At 42.1% G+C, this 19,190-nt stretch overlaps 2 protein-coding genes across 3 annotated transcripts; both read right to left on the reverse strand.

The window, feature by feature from the left end:
* Positions 1-1,675: 1,675 nt before the first annotated feature.
* Positions 1,676-10,375, reverse strand: LOC120064528 (tripartite motif-containing protein 45-like). Its single transcript, XM_039015138.1, has 4 exons — positions 10,080-10,375; positions 9,233-9,859; positions 1,883-1,997; positions 1,676-1,687 (listed from the first exon to the last, which is right to left on the reverse strand). The coding sequence occupies exons 1-4, from the start codon at positions 10,373-10,375 to the stop codon at positions 1,676-1,678; spliced, it is 1,050 nt and encodes a 349-aa protein (XP_038871066.1).
* A 518-nt stretch (positions 10,376-10,893) lies between these two features.
* Positions 10,894-17,238, reverse strand: LOC120063718 (V-set domain-containing T-cell activation inhibitor 1-like). 2 transcript variants are annotated; one of them, XM_039014013.1, is made up of 5 exons: positions 17,117-17,238; positions 16,872-16,936; positions 12,811-13,188; positions 12,459-12,713; positions 10,894-11,286 (listed from the first exon to the last, which is right to left on the reverse strand). In XM_039014013.1, exons 1-5 carry the CDS (start codon positions 17,146-17,148, stop codon positions 11,159-11,161), a joined length of 858 nt encoding a protein of 285 aa, XP_038869941.1. In that variant the 5' UTR covers positions 17,149-17,238; the 3' UTR covers positions 10,894-11,158. The 2 variants fall into 2 exon arrangements, 1 of the variants encoding a protein (XP_038869941.1); XR_005478537.1 differs by having other exon boundaries at positions 11,183-11,286; positions 12,109-12,713.
* Positions 17,239-19,190: the final 1,952 nt, after the last annotated feature.

Here is a 19,190-nt window from a genome sequence, read left to right on the forward strand (position 1 = left end):
CTGATGTGCCTTGTCCACTGAGCGTACCAGACAAAGCACATGTCCAATTCTGCACATACAGTTGAAGTCGGAAGTTTACATACACTTAGGTTGGAGTCATTAAAACTCGTTTTTCAACCACTCCACAAACTTCTTGTTAACAAACTATAGTTTTGGCAAGTCGGTTAGGACATCTACTTTGTGCATGACACAAGTAATTTTTCCAACAATTGTTTACAGACAGATTATTTCACTTATAATTAACTGTGTCACAATTCCAGTGGGTCAGAAGTTTACATACACTAAGTTGACTGTGCCTTTAATTAAACAGCTTGGAAAATTCCAGAAAATGATGTCAATTAAAAGCTTCTAAAGCTATGACATCATTTGAGTCAATTGGAGGTGTACCTGTGGGTGTCTTTCAAGGCCTACCTTCAAACTCAGTGCCTCTTTGCTTGACATCATGGTAAAATCAAAAGAAATCAGCCAAGACGCCTGAAGGTACCACGTTCATCTGTACAAACAATAGTACGCAAGTATAAAAACCATGGGACCATGCAGCCGTCATACTGCTCAGGAAGGAGACACAATCTGTCTCCTAGAGATGAACGTACTTTGGTGCGAAAAGTGCAAATCAATCCCAGAACAACAGCAAAGGACCTTGTGAAGATGCTGGAGGAAACAGGTACAAAAAAATGTCCTCTGGTCTGATGAAACAAAAATAGAACTGTTTGGCCATAATGACCATCGTTATGTTTGGAGGAAAAAGGGTGATGCTTGCAAGCCGAAGAACACCATCCCAACCGTGAAGCACGGAGGTGGCAGCATCATGTTGTGGGGGTGCTTTGCTGCAGGAGGGACTGGTGCACTTCACAAAATAGATGGCATCATGAGGAAAGGAAAATTATGTGGATATATTGAAGCAACATCTCAAGACATCAGTCAGGAAGTTAAAGTTTGGTCACAAATGGGTCTTCCAAATGGACAAGGACCCCAAGCATACTTCCAAAGTTGTGACAAAATGGCTTAAGGACAACAAAGTCAAGGTATTGGAGTGGCCATCACAAAGCCCTGACCTCAATCCTATAGACAATTTGTGGGCAGAACTGAAGAAGCGTGTGCGATCAAGGAGGCCTACAAACCTGACTCAGTTACACCAGCTCTGTCAGGAGGAATGGGCCAAAATTCACCCAACTTATTGTGGGAAGGTTGTGGAAGGCTACCTGAAATGTTTGACCCAAGTTAAACATTTTAAAGGAAATGCTACCAAATACTAATTGAGTGCATGTAAACTTCTGACCACTGGGAATGTGATAAAAGAAATAAAAGCTAAATAAATCATTCTCTCTCCTATTATTCAGACATTTCACATTCTTAAAACTAAGTGGTGATCCTAACTGACCTAAGACAGTGAATCTTTACTTGGATTAAATGTCAGGAATTGGGAAAAACTGAGTTTAAATGTATTTGGCTAAGGTGTATGTAAACTTCCGACTTCAACTGTACCTAGCATTCTGCTCCTGTAGTAGCCTTTACTCTGCTGCACCTACTTGGCACACTGCCCATAGAGGACATACCTAGCATTGTCCCTACACCAGTACTAGATGTGGCCTCACCATTGAGTTCCACAGATAAGTGTATATAATATTTCCCATTTCAAACATACCTAGCCAAATACTCTGTAGTCTGCTGTACCTTAAAACCCCCACTGGAACAGAAAGAACAACAGTGGAACATTCCACAGTGCCGCTGGACCTTTCTCTTCACATTTAGGACAAAAGGGGAAACCTGGAGGAGAAAAGAAGTGAAAAGAAATGAATGACAGAAATGAGAGTAAGAATAATTGAATACAAAATGGAAATACAGGGCCATGCTGACCCCTGACCCGGGGCTGGTAGAGTACCTTAACGTGTTGGGCCTTGACACACACCCACACAGAGTAGGACCCTGGCTCTACGGGGGTGTAGGCGATGGAATAGGAGCCATCACTGTTATCCACCACCACCGCCTCCAATCTGCTGCAGAGAACACAAGTAACCCTTTTCTTAACACCAACAGATATAATCTATTATGATATAGTTATAAGGAACAGTAAAACGTTCAAACTATGTATGACCCCTTTATTAAAGCATAAGCAAACTCCTTTACTCACATATACACTCACACACGTTTACACCCATACTCACAAACACACACACTCACACTCACACTCACAGCCAACGCTGCTGTCCCATGTACACAGAGACTACAAAGCACAACCCCTTTTTGCCCTCAGAACAGCCTCAATTCATCGGGGCACGGACACTACATCGGTGTCGAAAGCGTTCCACAGGGATGCTGGCCCATGTTGACTCCAATGCTTCCAATGGTTGTGTCAAGTTGGCTAAATGTCCATTGGGTGATGGACAATTCTTGATACACATGGGAAACTGGTTGAGCGTGAAAAACCCAGCAGCATTGCAGTTCTTGACACAAACCGGTGCGCCTGGCACCTACTACCATACCCCGTTCAAAGGCACTTAAATATTTTGTCTTGCCCATTCACCTCTGAATGGCACACATACACAATCCATGTCTCAATTGTCTCAAGTCTTAAAATCCTTCTTTAACCGGTCTCTTCCCCTTCATCTACACTGATTGAGGTGGATTTAACAAGTGACATCAATAAGTGATCATAGCTTTCACCTGGTCAGTCTGTCATGGAAAGAGCAGGAGTTCATAATGTTTTGTACACTCAGTGTATATAAAGACATTTAACACTGGACACTTCCTGTTTCTTTTATACTATTTTTCACACTGTGTATTCAAATACAATGCCTTCAGAAAGTATTCATACCCCTTGACTTATTCCGCATTTTGTTGTGTTACAGCCTGAATTCAAAATGGATTAAATATTTTTTTTTCTCCCCCCCATCTACATACAATACCCCATAATGACAAAGTGATAACATGTTTTTAGAAATTGAGGCAAATTTATTGAAAATTAAATACAGAACATTCACTCTCTTCTTCATAAGTATTACCACCTTTGAGTCAATACTTTGTAGAAGCACCGTTGGCAGCGATTAAATGTGTGTCTTTCTGGGTAAGTCTCTAAGAGCTTTCCACACCTGGATTATGCAACATTTGTCCATTATTATTTAAAACATTCTTCAAGCTCTGTCGAATTGGTTGTTGATCATTACTAGACAACCATTTTCAGGTCTTGCCATAGATTTTCATGTAGATTTAAGTCAAAACTGTTACTCGGCCACTCAGGAACATTCACTGTCTTCTTGGTAAGCAACTCCAGTGTAGATTAGGCCTTGTATTTAGGTTATTGTCCTGCTGAAAGGGGAATTCATCTCCCATTGTCTGGTGGAAAGCAAACTGAACCATGTTTTCCTCTTGGATTTGGCCTGTGCTTAGCTCCATTATGTTTCCTTTTTGTCCTGAAAAACTCCCCAGTCCTTAACTATTACAAGCATACCCATAATTTGATGCAGCCACCACTGTGCTTGAAAATATAGAGAACGCTACTCAGTAATGTGTTGATTTGGATTTGCCCCAAACATAACACTTTGTATTCAGGACAAAAAGTGAATTGCTTTGCCAAATTCTTTGCAGTATTACTTAAGTGTCTTATTGCAAACAGGGTGCATGGAAGGTACATACAGTGGCTTGTGAAAGTATTCATCCCCCTTGGCATTTTTCCTATTTTGTTGTCTTACAACCTGGAATTAAAATAGATTTTTTGGGGGGGGTTGTATCATTTGATTTACACAACATGCCAATCACTTTGAAGATGCAAAATATTTGTTATTGTGAAACAAACAAGAAATAAGACAAAAAAACAGAAAACTTGAGCGTGCATAACTATTCACCCCCCCCCCCCCCCCAATACTTTGTAGAGCCACCTTTGGCAGCAATTACAGCTGCAAGTCTCTTGGGGTATGTCTCTATAAGCTTGGAACATCTAGCCACTGGGATTTTGCCCATTCTTCAAGGCAAAACTGCTCCAGCTCCTTCAAGTTGGATGGGTTCCGCTGGTGTACAGCAATCTTTAAGTCATACCACAGATTCTCAATTGGATTGAGGTCTGGGCTTTGACTAGGCCATTCCAAGACATTTAAATGGTTCCCCTTAAACCACTGGAGTGTTGCTTTAGCAGTATGCTTAGGGTCATTGTCCTGCTGGAAGGTGAACCTCGGTCCCAGTCTCAAATCTCTCGAAGACTGAAACAGGTTTCCCTCAAGAATTTGCCTGTATTTAGAGCCATCCATCATTCCTTCAATTCTAACCTGTTTCCCAGTCCCTGCCTATGAAAAACATACCCACAACATGATGCTGCCACCACCATGCTTCACTGTTTGAGTTTATTTTATTTTTACAGGGACAGTGCACATTAATCAATGTTTCAGTAAAAGTGCCGGTTTTAGCCAGTCGGCTAATTTTCAACCGCAGTCCCTGGGCAGGTTATTAAAAACTATTACAATATAGACAATCATTGAGCAGTGAGCACACACAGAGCAACATAGGACAAGCAAGACATAGCATACAGACAGAGCAACATAGGACAAGCAAGACGTAGCATACAGACAGAGCAACATAGAACAAAAAGCAGCAAGACAAAACTCATAAAAGCAACAAAGTGTTTCCACACCTCACAAGCTACAGACAACAGACATGGAAAGCGGCAATACACAGCTAGGGATTATGTTCACAAATCTGATTGACCTTTAGCCATGTCTTTGTGCATTTTGTGAAAGTGTGATATGTGGTGCAGTTATGTGTGTCTGATGGCAGTGTATTCCAGACATGGGAAGCTCTCACAGAGAAAGCGGATATACTAAAGGTGCTTTTCCTTAAGGGAGCTATACAGTCACCTCTCATGGCAGACCTTGTGGATCTGCTGCCAATAGTTTGGGTTTACTGTTTAACAAAAATACTGAGTGGAGGGGGAGCCAGGCCATTTAGGATCTTGAATACAAGACATGCGTCGGTGTATTGCACAAGATTTTCCCAACTCAGGAGCTCATGCTTTCTGAAAATGTAACAGTGATGATGGCTATTGGGCTTCCTATCAAGCACTTTGAGAGCCTGTTTGTAGACAGACTGAATAGGTTTTAATGTTGTACAGCAAGCTTGGGCCCAACTAGTCAAGCAGTATGTAAAGTGGGGTAGTATCATAGATTTGAAGTACAGTTTTGCTACCTCTGTAGTCAAACAATTTCGTATAAATCAGAAATTAGCTAGGTTGAATTTGGTTATCTAAATTGCCTTTTTTCACATGCTTTTTAAAAGAGAGGTTGGAATCAAGTATGATGCCAAGGGACTTAAAATCAGATACCACCTGGAGCTTCTCCCCTGACACATAGACATCTGGCTCAGTAGCATCTGTTGCCCTCTTTGTGAAGAACATGCAAACAGTTTTTTTCACATTGAGATGCAAACACGAGTCACTGAGCCACTTTGCAACCTGGACCATTACAGTAGTGAGTTCTTGTGCAGCTTGTTGTTTGCTCTTTGCATGCACATATATCACTGTATCATCTGCATACATTTGAACTTCAGACCTAGTACAGACAGAAGGCAGATCATTAATGTACAGGCTGAACAGGAGGGGCCCCAGTATTGACCCTTGGGGCACGCCCACATCATAGCTAAGAGTGGGCGACAGCTCATTGCTCACTCAGTTGGCCGTTTCTGTGGAGTGTTTCACTCTGAAGCCAAACTGCATGGAGTGTAATGTGAAGGGGCTGTTGTTGAGGTGGGCAATCAGTTGTTCTGCTACACACTTTTCAACAACCTTTGACACCACAGGTAGTATACTAATGGGCCTGTAGTTACTCACGTCAGCAGGGTCGCCCGATTTAAAGATGGCCGTTATTATGGCTGACTTCCATACCCTTGGAAACACACCGAGACCAATAGATGTGTTGGTGACCTTAGTAATGGGGCAAATGAGTGACTCTTTGTAGTTTTTAAGAAAGGTAGAGTTCAGCCCAAACACATCTTTGGCTTTAGAGTTCTTTAGTGAGCTAATCACCTTGTTCACCTTTGACTCAGAAACCTCCCTTATGATGAAGACAGGTTGAGTGTCATTTACTAGCACTGAGCCCAAGAAACCAGTGGAGGGGTTCTGTGTCAGTACCCTGACAGAGTCAATAAAGTAGGAATTGAAGGCTATTGCTATTTCGACTGCATCCTGTGTTAGATTGTTATTCACCATGATTTCTAGTCTTTTTGCAGTGTTACTATGGTCTTTCCCTGTTAACTTTTTTGGATTCTCCCAGATCAATTTAGAATTTCCCTTTGCTTCACCAATTATGTTAATAAAAAAAGTATTGCCTTGGCCTGTCTGATTTCTTTCATCACCTTATTTCTCAACATGGTAAACCTACGTCTGTCATGCTCTAATTTGGATCTTAGGGCTATTTTTAGAGCATAATCTCGTTCTTTCATCAATTTCCAGATTTCTCCATTTAGCCAAGGAAGAGTGCTCTTTTGGCCAGGTTTGGATTTGATTTTCTTTAGGAAACCATTTATTGTAGTCTGGATTGTGGATAGAAAAACCTTACTATCAGCTTCCACGTCTGTATAGGACAAGAGATCATTCCAGTTAATTCCCTTAATTGCGTTTTCAAAATAGTTTAATTCACTCTTAGGTATTCTTAGTTGATCCGGCTTTCTAACAGTAGAGAGGTTAAACCTGCTCTTAGACAGCTCTCTGGCTATAAGTGTCAGATTATGATCAGATAGCCCAGTAACTATATTGAATGATTTAGTCACTCTCTCTGGTTTATTACTGAACACCAAATCAATCTGTGTTTTAGAGCAACAAGTCACCCTGGTTGGCCCTTAAACTAGCTGTGTAAAGTCAAAGGTATTAGTGATCCGTTTGAGGGTTTTCCTACAAGACTTGTCTTCATAATTCATATTAAAATCTCCCATTAAGATAACCTCTTTCCCAAAATCACATTCCCTAAGCATGTTATTAAACTCACCAAAAAACACACTTTTGGTGGAAGGTGGCCTATACATTCCAATAAGGGTAAAAGACATTTGGGGAGACAGTGTAACGTTCAGGCCAATACATTCTAGTTCATTATCACATGACCACTCAATTTGTTTACATCGGATATGTTCTTTCATGTAAATCATCACACCCCCTCCTCTTCCTTCAATCCTGTCTCTCCTGAAAACATTGTAGCCAGGCACAATCAAAGCAGCATATGGAGAGTTTTTATGGAGCCATGTCTCTGAGAGGCAGAAGAAGTCAAGGTTGGAGTCTGTGAGTAGATGTTGAATTTGACCACTTTTTGGAATGACACTACGAATGTTCAAGTGCCCCCCTAGTAGTCCCTTGGGCTTAGCTCGTGGGTCCCAGATGACTCGAGAGTGATTGACACATTGAAAAAAGTTAAATTTTCTGTATTTTCTGACGGCTGGGTTTAGGCCGTTTTGTTTCGTTTTGATTAGGGGCAATTCGGTAGCGCAATTAACAATCCCTCCCGCCTGCACTGGATGCGGGGAACTAATTAAAACAGCTTGCGTACCAGAAGCAGAGTCAGGGATCGCATATAGCGACTTGGGTATGTTTGAAGAGTCAAAATCTATCCTGGAGCCGGGTGAGTCGAGAGAAACCATGGGACCATAGCACTCACCCACTTCCACAGCGGCGACAATCAGTGGACGAGGCCATTCACTGCTTTCCACTCCGGTGAGTATCGCTGGCTCGGTGATGTTAGGCCCATGATTGAGTTGCACATCCCCGGAGAGTAGTGAACAGGTAGTTTAAAAGTTTCCGATAAATGTTGGACTTGTGTTTGTTACGCCTAAGCGGTTCAGTGGAATAGGGAGCGAGGTAGACTTGGCCATTATTCAGAACATTATGGTATGGTGTACTGTCCGCTCCCATGGAACGGTGAACCAATGTGTTTGGTGTTGATATTCTCCGGTAGTAGACTGATTGTGTCATCCCAGCAAGGACGCACTGAGATTATCAGTAGAGCAGCTACATAACTGACAATCATGGCAAAGTACTGGAGATAACACATAATTGAGCTTTAATTCATTGCATGAGTTACTTAGCCTGGGGTCGGAGTACACCTGATGTTTTAGATAAAATAACAGCATTCGTATGAGAAGCGGCACCTGCCGCACCACCCTGTCTTCCGTCCGCCATTATCCTGTTAATTGAATTTCTGCCTTCCAGTTACTAGTCACCTGTCCTATAGGCCTACTAGAGTGGGCCAAACCGCTGACTTAAATCTCTTATCTCAGAGCCTGTGTAGTTTTCACAGACATGAACAAAGGCACACATTTACAAATATGTTTGATATGAATGGCTTACGCCTGGATTTTCTGATGCGTCGATGCTAAAGCCTTGTGCAATTTACAGCTTTGTATATAAACGTTAAACATGGGCACTAATCCTAAAACAGCCTTACTCTCAGGCACAAAAACTTGGAAAGTAAAGAAACAGTGACCTGGGCTGCAGGTTCTTTCTCCAACCTTATAACAAACAGTCTTCAAGCCCTGTGACAGGCAGAAAGACAAAACACACACACACCTGCATTATGGATGAACATGACATGAATACAACGAAGGTCAGTTTACTTTGACACAGAGACAGCAGTTTACTTTGACACTTAGTCACAGCAGGGAATAGCTGTTTGTACTATCACAGTGGGCATGCTGCTACAGAGTGGTGTGTGAGTCTCAAATACCTGTCATCTGACAAAGGAAATGCCTGCCACTTTAAATGTTTCCATAGAGACAAGGAATGTCACCCTCCCGACATACCATTGCCTCAGGCCGCTGTTTGAGTGTGTGTGTGTGTGTGTGTGTGTGTGTGTGTGTGTGTGTGTGTGTGTGTGTGTATCTGTGTGTGTGCACGTAGGTCTGTGGGGAAAAAAGCATCACCTGAACATTTTACCCCCAAGAAATGTCTGAACTCAAGCCCCAAGCCTCTGTAACCAGTCTGGGGTCAAGACTTAGGAAGCATTCCCTCACCCTAATAGTTTCTACTAGAAGGCCATAGAAAACAGAGAGGATAGTATGAAGAAAAAGTTGACTATAGTGAAAGAGATTGCTTCATGGCTGTTAAAAGTGGGACAGTGGAACTGTCTCGGAAGTAGGGGCTAAGGGAAATAGGGTGTAGGAGGCGGGGCTAAGGGTTGTTTCAGGACAAAGCCTTGGTCTGGGTCTCACCTTCCCCCTCAATGGTACACCTGCTGAGCTCCAATGTCTTGGCGTGGATCACCCCCACCACCGGGTACACCCCACCTTCCCTGCACTCTCACGTGGCAGGAAGCAGATACTGTTACTGTTATCGGGGGCGATGGTTGCTGGGTGGGGGTCGTAGTCAGTCTCCACCAGGCCGCCCAGCCTGCGGAGGGTCACGCCCTTGGCGCTCAGGATCTCCGAGTCCGACCCGCACGTCAGCAACCGCTCTGCGAATGCCACCCCCCCACGGGCGTCTGACAGGGCCTGCTGCAGCTGAGCCCTTTGTAGGTGGAGCTGGTTCCTGCGCTGCAGACGCAGCTCCACTAAACGCAGTAGCAGCGACAGGCAGTGTGACTCCACAGCACTAGCGTAGCCCCTCGCAAAGGAACGCACCTCATCCGCCGTTGCATCCATCCTGGCCTGCAAGGCCTCCTGGGATAGGTCCACCTTCCGCAGCGACTCCTTCAGCCGGTCCAGCCGTGGCCGCAGGTGCCCGGTAACCAGCTCCCGGATACAGTCCCCATGGCGGTCGATGACGTCACGTGTCGGGAGGCAGCAGTGGTCACGGTGGAAGGTGGCGGCACACTCAAGGCAGATGGGCAGGTCGCAGATCTCACAGAAGAGACGCAGCTCCTGACCGGGGTGGAGGGAAGTGAGTCGACGTCCTCTTCTGTCTCCCGGGGAGGATAGGAAGATGGATATGGTGAACTCATATGGTAGGTCACAATAAACCACACAGTAATTACATGCCTATGTAATTACCATGTTATAATAATTTCAAAGCTAAAACGGACCCCATTAAACCCCCTTTTTACTAGTTAACTTGCAACAAATTGGAACATTGGTCATGACTCATGAGTTTGGCCTACAAATTCAATTTTTGCACTCACCTGTGTGCTTGACAACAGAACTCACAAAGGTTGACACAGCAAACCTCACAACGTTTCTCTGCGTCCCCGTCGCTGCACAGGTCGCATACCACAGAGTTCTTGCTCATCAGCATCTCCAGAAACACTTCGTCCAGGGCCAAGTGGTCAGTGGTCAGCCATTCTACCCCGGACAACGGGATGCCCACCTCAGAGTCACACTCGGGACAGAGAACCGTGACGGCAGAAGAAGGCGCCTCGCCTTCCAGATGTACCGCTTTGCCATTGTGTACACCAGACGACACCGAAAACGGTTCCATTTGACGAACGCAGTCTGCGCAAAAAGTGTGTAAACACAGCAGAATTTTAGGCTCACGATATAAACGTCTACAAACGCTGCACACCGCCCTCGCATTCACCACGACGCCCCCCTTATCTCCGTTGTTAGAGCTCAAGTTTGTGGTCTGGGTTGGCGGGGAATCAACATGGTCCTTCTCCAACTTTTTGTCTGTAGTTGACATGGTCTTTTTATAGTCTTGTCTCATTGGTTTCAAACCACTTTGTTACAGGTTCTTGTTGAAGAATTTACCGGTGTTCGAAATCGACCAAGCCTATTTGGAAAAAAAGCCGGCTTGCCCCACCACCACAGAGAGCACTGAGCTAGGCTGAAACACCTGCATTTTGGAGCTGCCTTACTCAAGAAAACAAAAAAGAGACCATGTTTGTATGCAGCTTTAATAACTCAATTATATATATTTTTTTACATTGTTTGCAAACTGATACGTGACACGTATTAATGCCAAAATAACATGTAAAACAGGCAAGCCCCCCCCAAAAAATGAATATAATTGTTATACATTTTTTTGCTAAAAATGTAGGGCTCAAAACAGGTGGGGTACTGCCCCACCTGCCCTGAATGACGGTTCGCCACTGAGCCACACATACACAGTTTGTCGCCACTTGTTAATCCAACACAAAATCCATCAGACTCCAGGCAGACCAAGGCAAGTGGAAAGTCACCAGACCAGTTCACTTCACCACAGACAGTACTTTTAGACATCTTGCCTGTAGGCTATGAAGAGTAGTTTGTGTGCATGTGTTCATCAGGTTAGTTGGTAGATCCAGAGAAAGAGACTGGTTGTAGCTGCTAGGACGTGCCGTTGGGGTAGTAGTATGGGTGGTGCAGCTGCAGTAGGGAAGGAGAAGAAAGTCCTCGTTGATATCTCTATATCTGTAATATAAAGGAAAGATGCTGACTATACAGTAGGCACACTGCCAAACGCAGGGTTGGGCAGTACATGTAAACTGATTCCAAAAAAACTGTAACTGTAGACAGTTACATTACCAGCAAAAATATTGTAATCAGATTACAGATCCTTTTGCAAAACTAGATGATTACGTCATGGGTTACTTTTAAATCTAGATGATTACTTCTTAGATTACTTTTACATTTGGAAGGTTGTTTGTTACAAAATACATTGACACCATTCTGTTTTCAATTCAGCATTGAAAAAAGGTGTATGTTTCCATTTGTTCCACTTGTTTGAGTGAGTCAGAGACCACTATTATGACACACCAAATGCGTTTGTTGGATCATTTTTGTTTTCTTCTAATGCCTCTTAAGGGGAAAGAAATCCAAAAGTAACTGAAAGGAATCAGATTACATTACTGAGTTTGGGTAATCCAAAAGTTAGGTTGTGTTACTGATTACAATTTTGGACAGGTAACTAGTGACTGGCCGTGACTGAATACCCATATTAGCGTACTAAATCGTATGCGACAAAAGAACGTTTCATAGTATGTGAAATTTAAAAAAAAATATTACTCCGAATGCATCATGTAATGCACGATTGTGTTGACCCCCGCCATTTGTTCATTTTGGTACAGCGTGTCAATTTATCTGATTATCAGCTGTTGTCAAGCACGTGAGTCTGAAAAGATGAGTGAATTTTACTAAATCAAATGCCGAAATTAGTATGCAGTTTAAGTATGTAGTAGTACGCTAGTATGGGTATTCGGACATGTAACGGATTGCATTTAGAAAGTAACCTACCCAACCCTGGCCACCAGTCACTTTATTTGTCACTTTATTTTTTGTTTAGCTGTCCTGGTTGGTCAGGTTGTCATGGTGATATTGACTGAAGAGACTGTAGGGTTAAATGCCAGATCAATTGTCACTTTATTTTTTGTTTAGCTGTCACGGTTGGCCAGGTTGTCATGGTGAAGAGGATGTAGGTGAAGGATGTAGACTGAAGAGGATGTAGGTGTCATCACTTGAGGGAGTGACTTCACTTGTGTAAATGTTTTTAAACTGGGAGAGAGTCGTCTAGCATGCACTTCTCATCCAGGTATTTGTTCAGTATAAAATACTATTTTCTTTGCCCCGAAAGGTGTTTACTGGACCTTTGACGGTTGCCCGGGAGACAGCCTTCACCAGATGGTTTTGGATGATGCAGGTGTAGCTGTCGTTCAATGTAATTTTCTGAAGGGAGCTGATGAATCGGGTTATCCCGGCGGAGTTGTTGAAAAAGCTAGTTTCACTCTCGTTTAGGACGTTGTCATTGACGTCCAACCAGAGGACATCTGGTTTTGGGAACCATCTCTCTCCCTCTGCCGTCAGGGTAGTGTTGACCCACTTCAATTTGGGGGCTGAGAAAGCTGAAATTAAGCGTATTTTAAGAGAAAGCTACTTTGTGTGTAGTTCTACAAATATGAATTGTGAAATTTTGATAATGCCTAAGACTTGGCTTCTTACCTGCAACTCTGAGGTTAACACTGGCAGTCCCTGAGCAACTAGGGGCATTCACACTGCAGTAGTACACCCCCTCATCTTTAATTTTCACGTTCCTCAGCAACATAGAGGCATTGCCTCCACCTATGGCGTCTGAGAACAGCTGGGTTCTATCTTTAAACTGGGGGTTCTGCTCCGTCAGCTGGACTGCTCCTTTATTGTAACTGTACACCACTTCGCTGAGTCCCTTCTTCTTCCATGTGATTGACACCTGACTGGTCGATTCCCCGCTGTTAGTTGAAGTCTTGAACTTGCAGCTCAGGATGACATCCTCCCCCAGGTTCACGATGGGCCACTTGTTATTGCTATCCACAGTGCCCTGGGAACCCCCTAAACCCTGAACTAAAGGACAGCACACAGCAAAAGAGAGCACAACATACAGGAGGTTTGATTAACACAGAGATACTGTGTGCAGTTCATAGAAACTATTGTTACCCACATACACTGGCACACACACACACACAGACAGGTACGCATGCACTCTCACGTATGCTCAAATGCATGTTACATGTTAACAGAGACATGACATGGATATTGACCATGAGGATGACACAAGTGAGTACACAGTATTTTCAAATTAAGGTCAAAAAAATAAATAATAATAATATATGGGTTTTTCTATAAACTATTGTACCAGTAACCATATCTTGTAGTAGACAACTGTTTGGAGCTGTTACAAAGTCATTAAGAATCTTTTTTTTTTTTTTTTTCATGTGAATAAATTAAGATATAAAGGGGGAACATAGATACATTCAATATAATTCATAACTTGAATCAAAACCTATGATTAAACCCTTTCTCGTGCTTGGAGTCTTCACAAAAATAGTGTGACAAAACGACCTTTCTTTCATTACATTTTTGATACTGTTGTTTGTTGTTATATCATATAGTAAGCATTTAACAATTGAATTACACGTTGACCTTGATCCTGTGAAATTCGTGGATATTGCTGTCACACACTTTTTTTATGGCTATCTCGAAGTGTACCTCCTAACATTTCGTATCTCCGTATGTTTATGGGACCACCTATCCAAAATAATGTATGTGATTGCAAAATCCAATGTTTCAAACAGAGAATAACTTTAATATGATTAATAAAACAAAAATGTATACTGTCGTTAACAGGGTTCTTCAATAATAATGGATAGTTGTTTGATGCGCGTCTGATGTCTATCTGTATAATTATGTGGGGACATTATCAAACAACATATTCTGATTCAGGAAATAATTTACTGAATGACAGTCAATTGACAAAGAGCATGTGTGATTCTACACGCGATTTAACAACAGCCAAAGAGCGGGAATTAATGCTGATCTCGAGCCTTGACCGAACATTTTGGGGTCTATGTTGTTATGGTGGCCAAGAAAAATAGCCTACTTCCTGGACAACATTAAATCAAGATTCCTGAGGTATAGTGCTGAGTGATTAACCGACATTTCGATAATTTTTTGGTTTTTAAACAACTAATAGACATTGGTTGAATTATTTTAATTATATTTTGTTACGTGTTTTTATGTGAGTTCAATCCCACATTGCACAGTTTCTAGACGTATATCAGATCCAGCCAGAACTGTGTGATGCAGGGAGTTATAGTTTCCAACAGGCCAATATTGTACATAGTTTAGCGCATAAAACGTGATAATTACCTACAATGACCACAATCCCTCGGCATCTACTTGTCTGGTCTCTTTTTACTTTGCCTGCTATGAAAGAGGCAGAGTAATGCGCGATCGTGAGGGGATATAGAGAGCAGCTGTTGCTTCGAGAGGTATAGCTACCTGAAAATGCATGATCTAATTGATTGATAGTTGGTATTCAGCAGTCATAAAAGTATGCCTTATTTACTTTGAATAACTCCAAAATAATGATCTTGTCAGACAGCATAAGCAGCAACTCTATATAGATGAAATTATGACTTGGAGTGAAATAATAAAGTCATCAAATAAATATAATATACATAACTGAAAACTTTTTTAAAAAGTAATGTGAATAAATAATGGTTAATAAGTGATCAGCAGTAATGGGCATTCACTACCATCATGGGACTTGTATTAATTGTTTCATTCTGCGTTGTTACAGCATTCAACCCACATGATGCATGGTGCATTTAATGTTTTTTTTTAATTATTGAAACTGAAATCGAAAACCGTCATTATTTTTTTTTTAGAATCTTACCAAAACTGAACCGATCTCAAAAAGCACGAATTGCTCAGTAGTACTGAGGTAAGATTACGGTCCGTTTGTTTTCTGAATTAAAACGGAGCAATCTGGAATTTGAAACTTCCATATTTATTTGTTTTTTAATAGAAATGGAAAAATATTTTTTTGTTTTTGTTTATGCATATAAAACCCCAAAACAACTTGATATTTCAATGTTCAAATGTGAGTGGGGTAAAGTGCACAGCCAACACTTCCTGTCCTTTCAAAGTAGGAGGTCACCCTTCTAACTCCATTATATGAATCTATGAAAATATGATCTATTAATGAATTGATTAATAGCTTTCCATACCATACCACAGTGCCAAGATAAGGTAAGATTAAAACATTTCTGCACTAGATTTAGTGTACATTGACTTATTAATGAACTGCTGTTACTGTAAATAGTTAGCTGACTGATGTATCCTGGCTACCTAGCTAACCATTGGTAATCTTATTAAATGATGCTATACAACCAAAACAACAGTATATATTGCTAGACTAGAGATATGCCCTAGCTATAGTTAGTCAGTGGTTGCACATCTAACTAACTGGAATGAAACAAATAGTAGACATGTAAATATATCCTTTCACTGTTTACAGCAGGTCTCCAGCTACCCAGACCTGTCTGATCAACCTGACAGGGTGCCGTGGGTGTGTTCAGTTACACCTGTGCACATCTGTGTGTGTATAGCAATGGAATTAAACATCCAACCAATGCCTCAAGTGTCATGTTGAAGGTCCACCACAGACCCCAAGGGTTGTGAGGTCCTGTCCATAAACAACCCCTAGCCCCTACCCCTACTCTTAAACATTTGTGGAGATCTGAGAGAATTGGACATTTGTAAGCAATACTGCCAAAATTCCACCAAGCCTATCAGAGGGTAAGGTGGAGCTTTCACCATGTCACCACTCATCAATCCCTCTCAGATCTCCACAAGTGTCTCGACTCTGGGCAGTAGGGACTAGGAGTGGTTTATGGACAGGCCATGGGGATTATGTTTGCTCAGTCAGTCAGTCAGTCAGTCTGGCACTGTCAAAAACATTTAATAGCTGTCAAACACTTGCTTCCTCTGTCCTTGGGAGAATCTCATTTGCATTTCCCTGATTCATTGCATCCTCCCCTTTCCCCTTATCCAATGGGTATTGAGAAGGAGGCAAGGAGAAAGGACGTTAGGAATGAAGGAAATGCAATTGAGGTTCTCCTCTTGTTTCATCCATTCCTCACCTCCCTCTCAAAGCACATTGGGGAAGAGAAGGGAAGGTTCCTCCACTCCTGCTCCAATGCACTTTCAAGGAGAGGCAAGGAATGGAGGAAACAAGGACAGAAAAAGCAAGAATGTGATGTCTAGTTTTTACGCAAACGCACACACACAGCTTGAAAAGTTTACTGAATATAAGGATTCCATTATTAGTTATTGTCTATGATTTTGTTGACAGAACCCATTGTATTATATTTTTGTACTCGAATAAACTATAAAAAATATATAGAAATGCTGTTATTTAACTTTTTAATTCTTCTGGAATGTTTAGCATGGATATACAGAGAGAAGTTGACTAAAGCACAAACAGACCTGGTTAATAGGCATGACAAAGAAACATGCAATCTCCTTGTTTCATGAGATATTTTGAATGACATGTTGATGTTCTGTTGTTGCTAGGAGTTATGGTCTCATTTTCCCTATATAGATTCTTATCCCTGTAACTACAAATGTGAAGCTGCTAGAACATCATATTTAAATGTATATCAAACCATTTAGAAATGTTGACCCTAATGTCACACATTAGCCCCTTTGTTTATAGAAAGATCCATATTTTCACTACAAACCTGCAAATGACACAGACAAGATGAGAATGATGAATCCAGCAGCTACAAAGATCATGACTATCATCCTGGAAATGTAGATGAAAAAAATCAAGCAAGATCTAGCAAGAACCTTCCAAGTCAATTGAACATCACAATATCCAATGATAAGTTCAACTGACTATGCACTTGTTGGTGATATGAAGCAAAGCTGTTGCTGGCCTCCAACCACCATATTTTTAGAAAGACACATTGAATAGAGGCCTCACCCCCAGAAGATGATCTGTCCAAGGGAGGCCATGGCTCCTTGGTAGCTGTGTCTATATTTACAGGGTTATGATAGTTCCAGCTGCTCCCTTGACCAGAGTCCACAAACAGTATCGTATGATGTGTCGTCTACAGCAGCTACATATGAGATTGACAGAAGCTCCACACCCACCGTAAGGCATTAATGCAATATCAAACATTGAACTCTTCTTGAGTCAATATTGTCACTTAGTTACTAGTTACTTGTCCAAAATTGTAATCGGTAACCTAACTTGGATTACCCAAACTCTGTAATGTAATCGGATTACTTTCAGTTACTTGTGAATTACTTTCCCCTTAAGAGGCATTAGAAGACAAAAAGGAACCATCAAATGTAGTTGGTGTGTCATAGTGGTCTTTGACTTGTATTCAGACTCGCTCAAGAGGAACAAACGCAAACTTGCACCTTTTTTCGATGATGAATTGAATGCCATTGAGAAAACAGAAAGGTGTCATAATGTATATTTTCTTTCTCACAAGCATCCTTTCTGAATTCAACAGTAATCCAATAACTAATTATCTAGTTTTTCAAAAGTATCTAATCTGATTACAGTATTTTTGCTGGTAACGTAACTGATTACAGTTACCGTTTTTTTGTTATCAGATTACATATAATTTATTACATGCTCATCAGAGGCTGCGGTCATAGTGGCCGGGGACTTTATGGCCAGGGACTTTAATGCAGGGAAACTTAAATCCGTTTTACCTAATTTCTACCAGCATGTTGAACGTGCAACCAGAGGGAAAAAAAACTCGACCACCTTTACTCCACTCAGAGAGACGCATACACAGCTCTCCCTCGCCCTCCATTTTGCAAATCTGACCATAATTCTATCCTCCTGATTCCTGCTTACAAGCAAAAACTAAAGCAGGAAGCACCAGTGACTCGGTCAATAAAAAAGTGGTCAGATGAAGCAGATGCTAAGCAACAGGACTGTTTTGCTAGCACAGACTGGAATATGTTCCAGGATTCTTCCGATGGGATTGAGGAGTACACCACCAGTCACTGGCTTCATCAATAAGTGCATCGATGACTTCGTCCCAACAGTGACTGTACGTACATACCCCAACCAGAAGCCATGGATTACAGGCAACATCCGCACTGAGCTAAAAGGAAGAGATGCTGCTTTCAAGGAGCTGGACTCTAACCTGGAAGCTTATAAGAAATCCCGCTATGCCCTCCGACGAACCATCAAACAGGCAAAGCATCAATACAGGACTAAGATAGAACCACACCGGCTCCGACGCTCGTCGGATGTGACAGGGCTTGCAAACTATTACAGACTACAAAGGGAAGGACAGCCGCGGGCTGCCCAGTGACACAAGCCTACCAGACAAGCTAAATTACTTCTATGCTCGTAGAAAGAGGAGGAAGGGAAGCTCTACTAAGGTACACAATAGTACATTTTGGTAGATAGAAGGTGCTCTTTGGTAAAAGAGGTAAATTGGTCATCAAAAAGAAAGGAGGACCAAGGCACTCTTCATATAATTAATTAAAATGCCTTACTTCTATGCTCGCTTCGAGGCAAGTAACACTGAAACATGCATGAGAGCATCAGCTGCTCCGGACGACTGTGTGATCACGCTCTACATAGCCGATGTGAGTAAGACCTTTAAACAGGTCAACATTCACAAGGCCGCAGGGCCAGACAGATTACCAGGACGTGTACTCTGAGCATGCGCTGACCAACTGGCAAGTGTCTTCACTGACATTTTCAACCTGTCCCTGAATCTGTAATACCAACATGTTTCAAGCAGACCACCATAGTCCCTATGCCCAAGAACACTAAGGTAACCTGCCTAAATGACTACCGACCCGTAGCACTCACATCTGTAGCCATGAAGTGCTTTGAAAAGCTGGTCATGGCTCACATCAACACCATTATCCCATAAACCCTAGACCCACTCAATTTACATACCGCCCCAACAGATCCATAGATAATGCAATCTCTATTGCACTCAACGCTGCCCTTTCCCACCTGGACAAAAGGAACACCTATGTGAGAATGCTATTCATTGACTACAACTCAGCGTTCA

The sequence above is a fragment of the Salvelinus namaycush genome, chromosome 19, assembly GCF_016432855.1.
Source record: "Salvelinus namaycush isolate Seneca chromosome 19, SaNama_1.0, whole genome shotgun sequence".
NCBI classification, from domain to species: domain Eukaryota; kingdom Metazoa; phylum Chordata; class Actinopteri; order Salmoniformes; family Salmonidae; genus Salvelinus; species Salvelinus namaycush.

Excerpts from the sequence above, each read along its gene's own strand:
- LOC120064528 (XM_039015138.1), bottom strand. The coding sequence starts at position 10,375 with ATGGAACCGTTTTCGGTGTCGTCTGGTGTACACAATGGCAAAGCGGTA. Across the intron at positions 9,860-10,079 it reads TTCTGTTGTCAAGCACACAG|AAGAGGACGTCGACTCACTT; the intron begins GTGAGTGCAAAA and ends CCCGGGAGACAG. Across the intron at positions 1,998-9,232 it reads AAGGTGGGGTGTACCCGGTG|CAGATTGGAGGCGGTGGTGG; the intron begins GTGGGGGTGATC and ends TGTTCTCTGCAG.
- LOC120063718 (XM_039014013.1), bottom strand. The coding sequence starts at position 17,148 with ATGGCCTCCCTTGGACAGATCATCTTCTGGGG. Across the intron at positions 12,714-12,810 it reads TGTTAACCTCAGAGTTGCAG|CTTTCTCAGCCCCCAAATTG; the intron begins GTAAGAAGCCAA and ends GCTTAATTTCAG. Across the intron at positions 11,287-12,458 it reads CTCCCGGGCAACCGTCAAAG|ATATAGAGATATCAACGAGG; the intron begins GTCCAGTAAACA and ends TTTATATTACAG.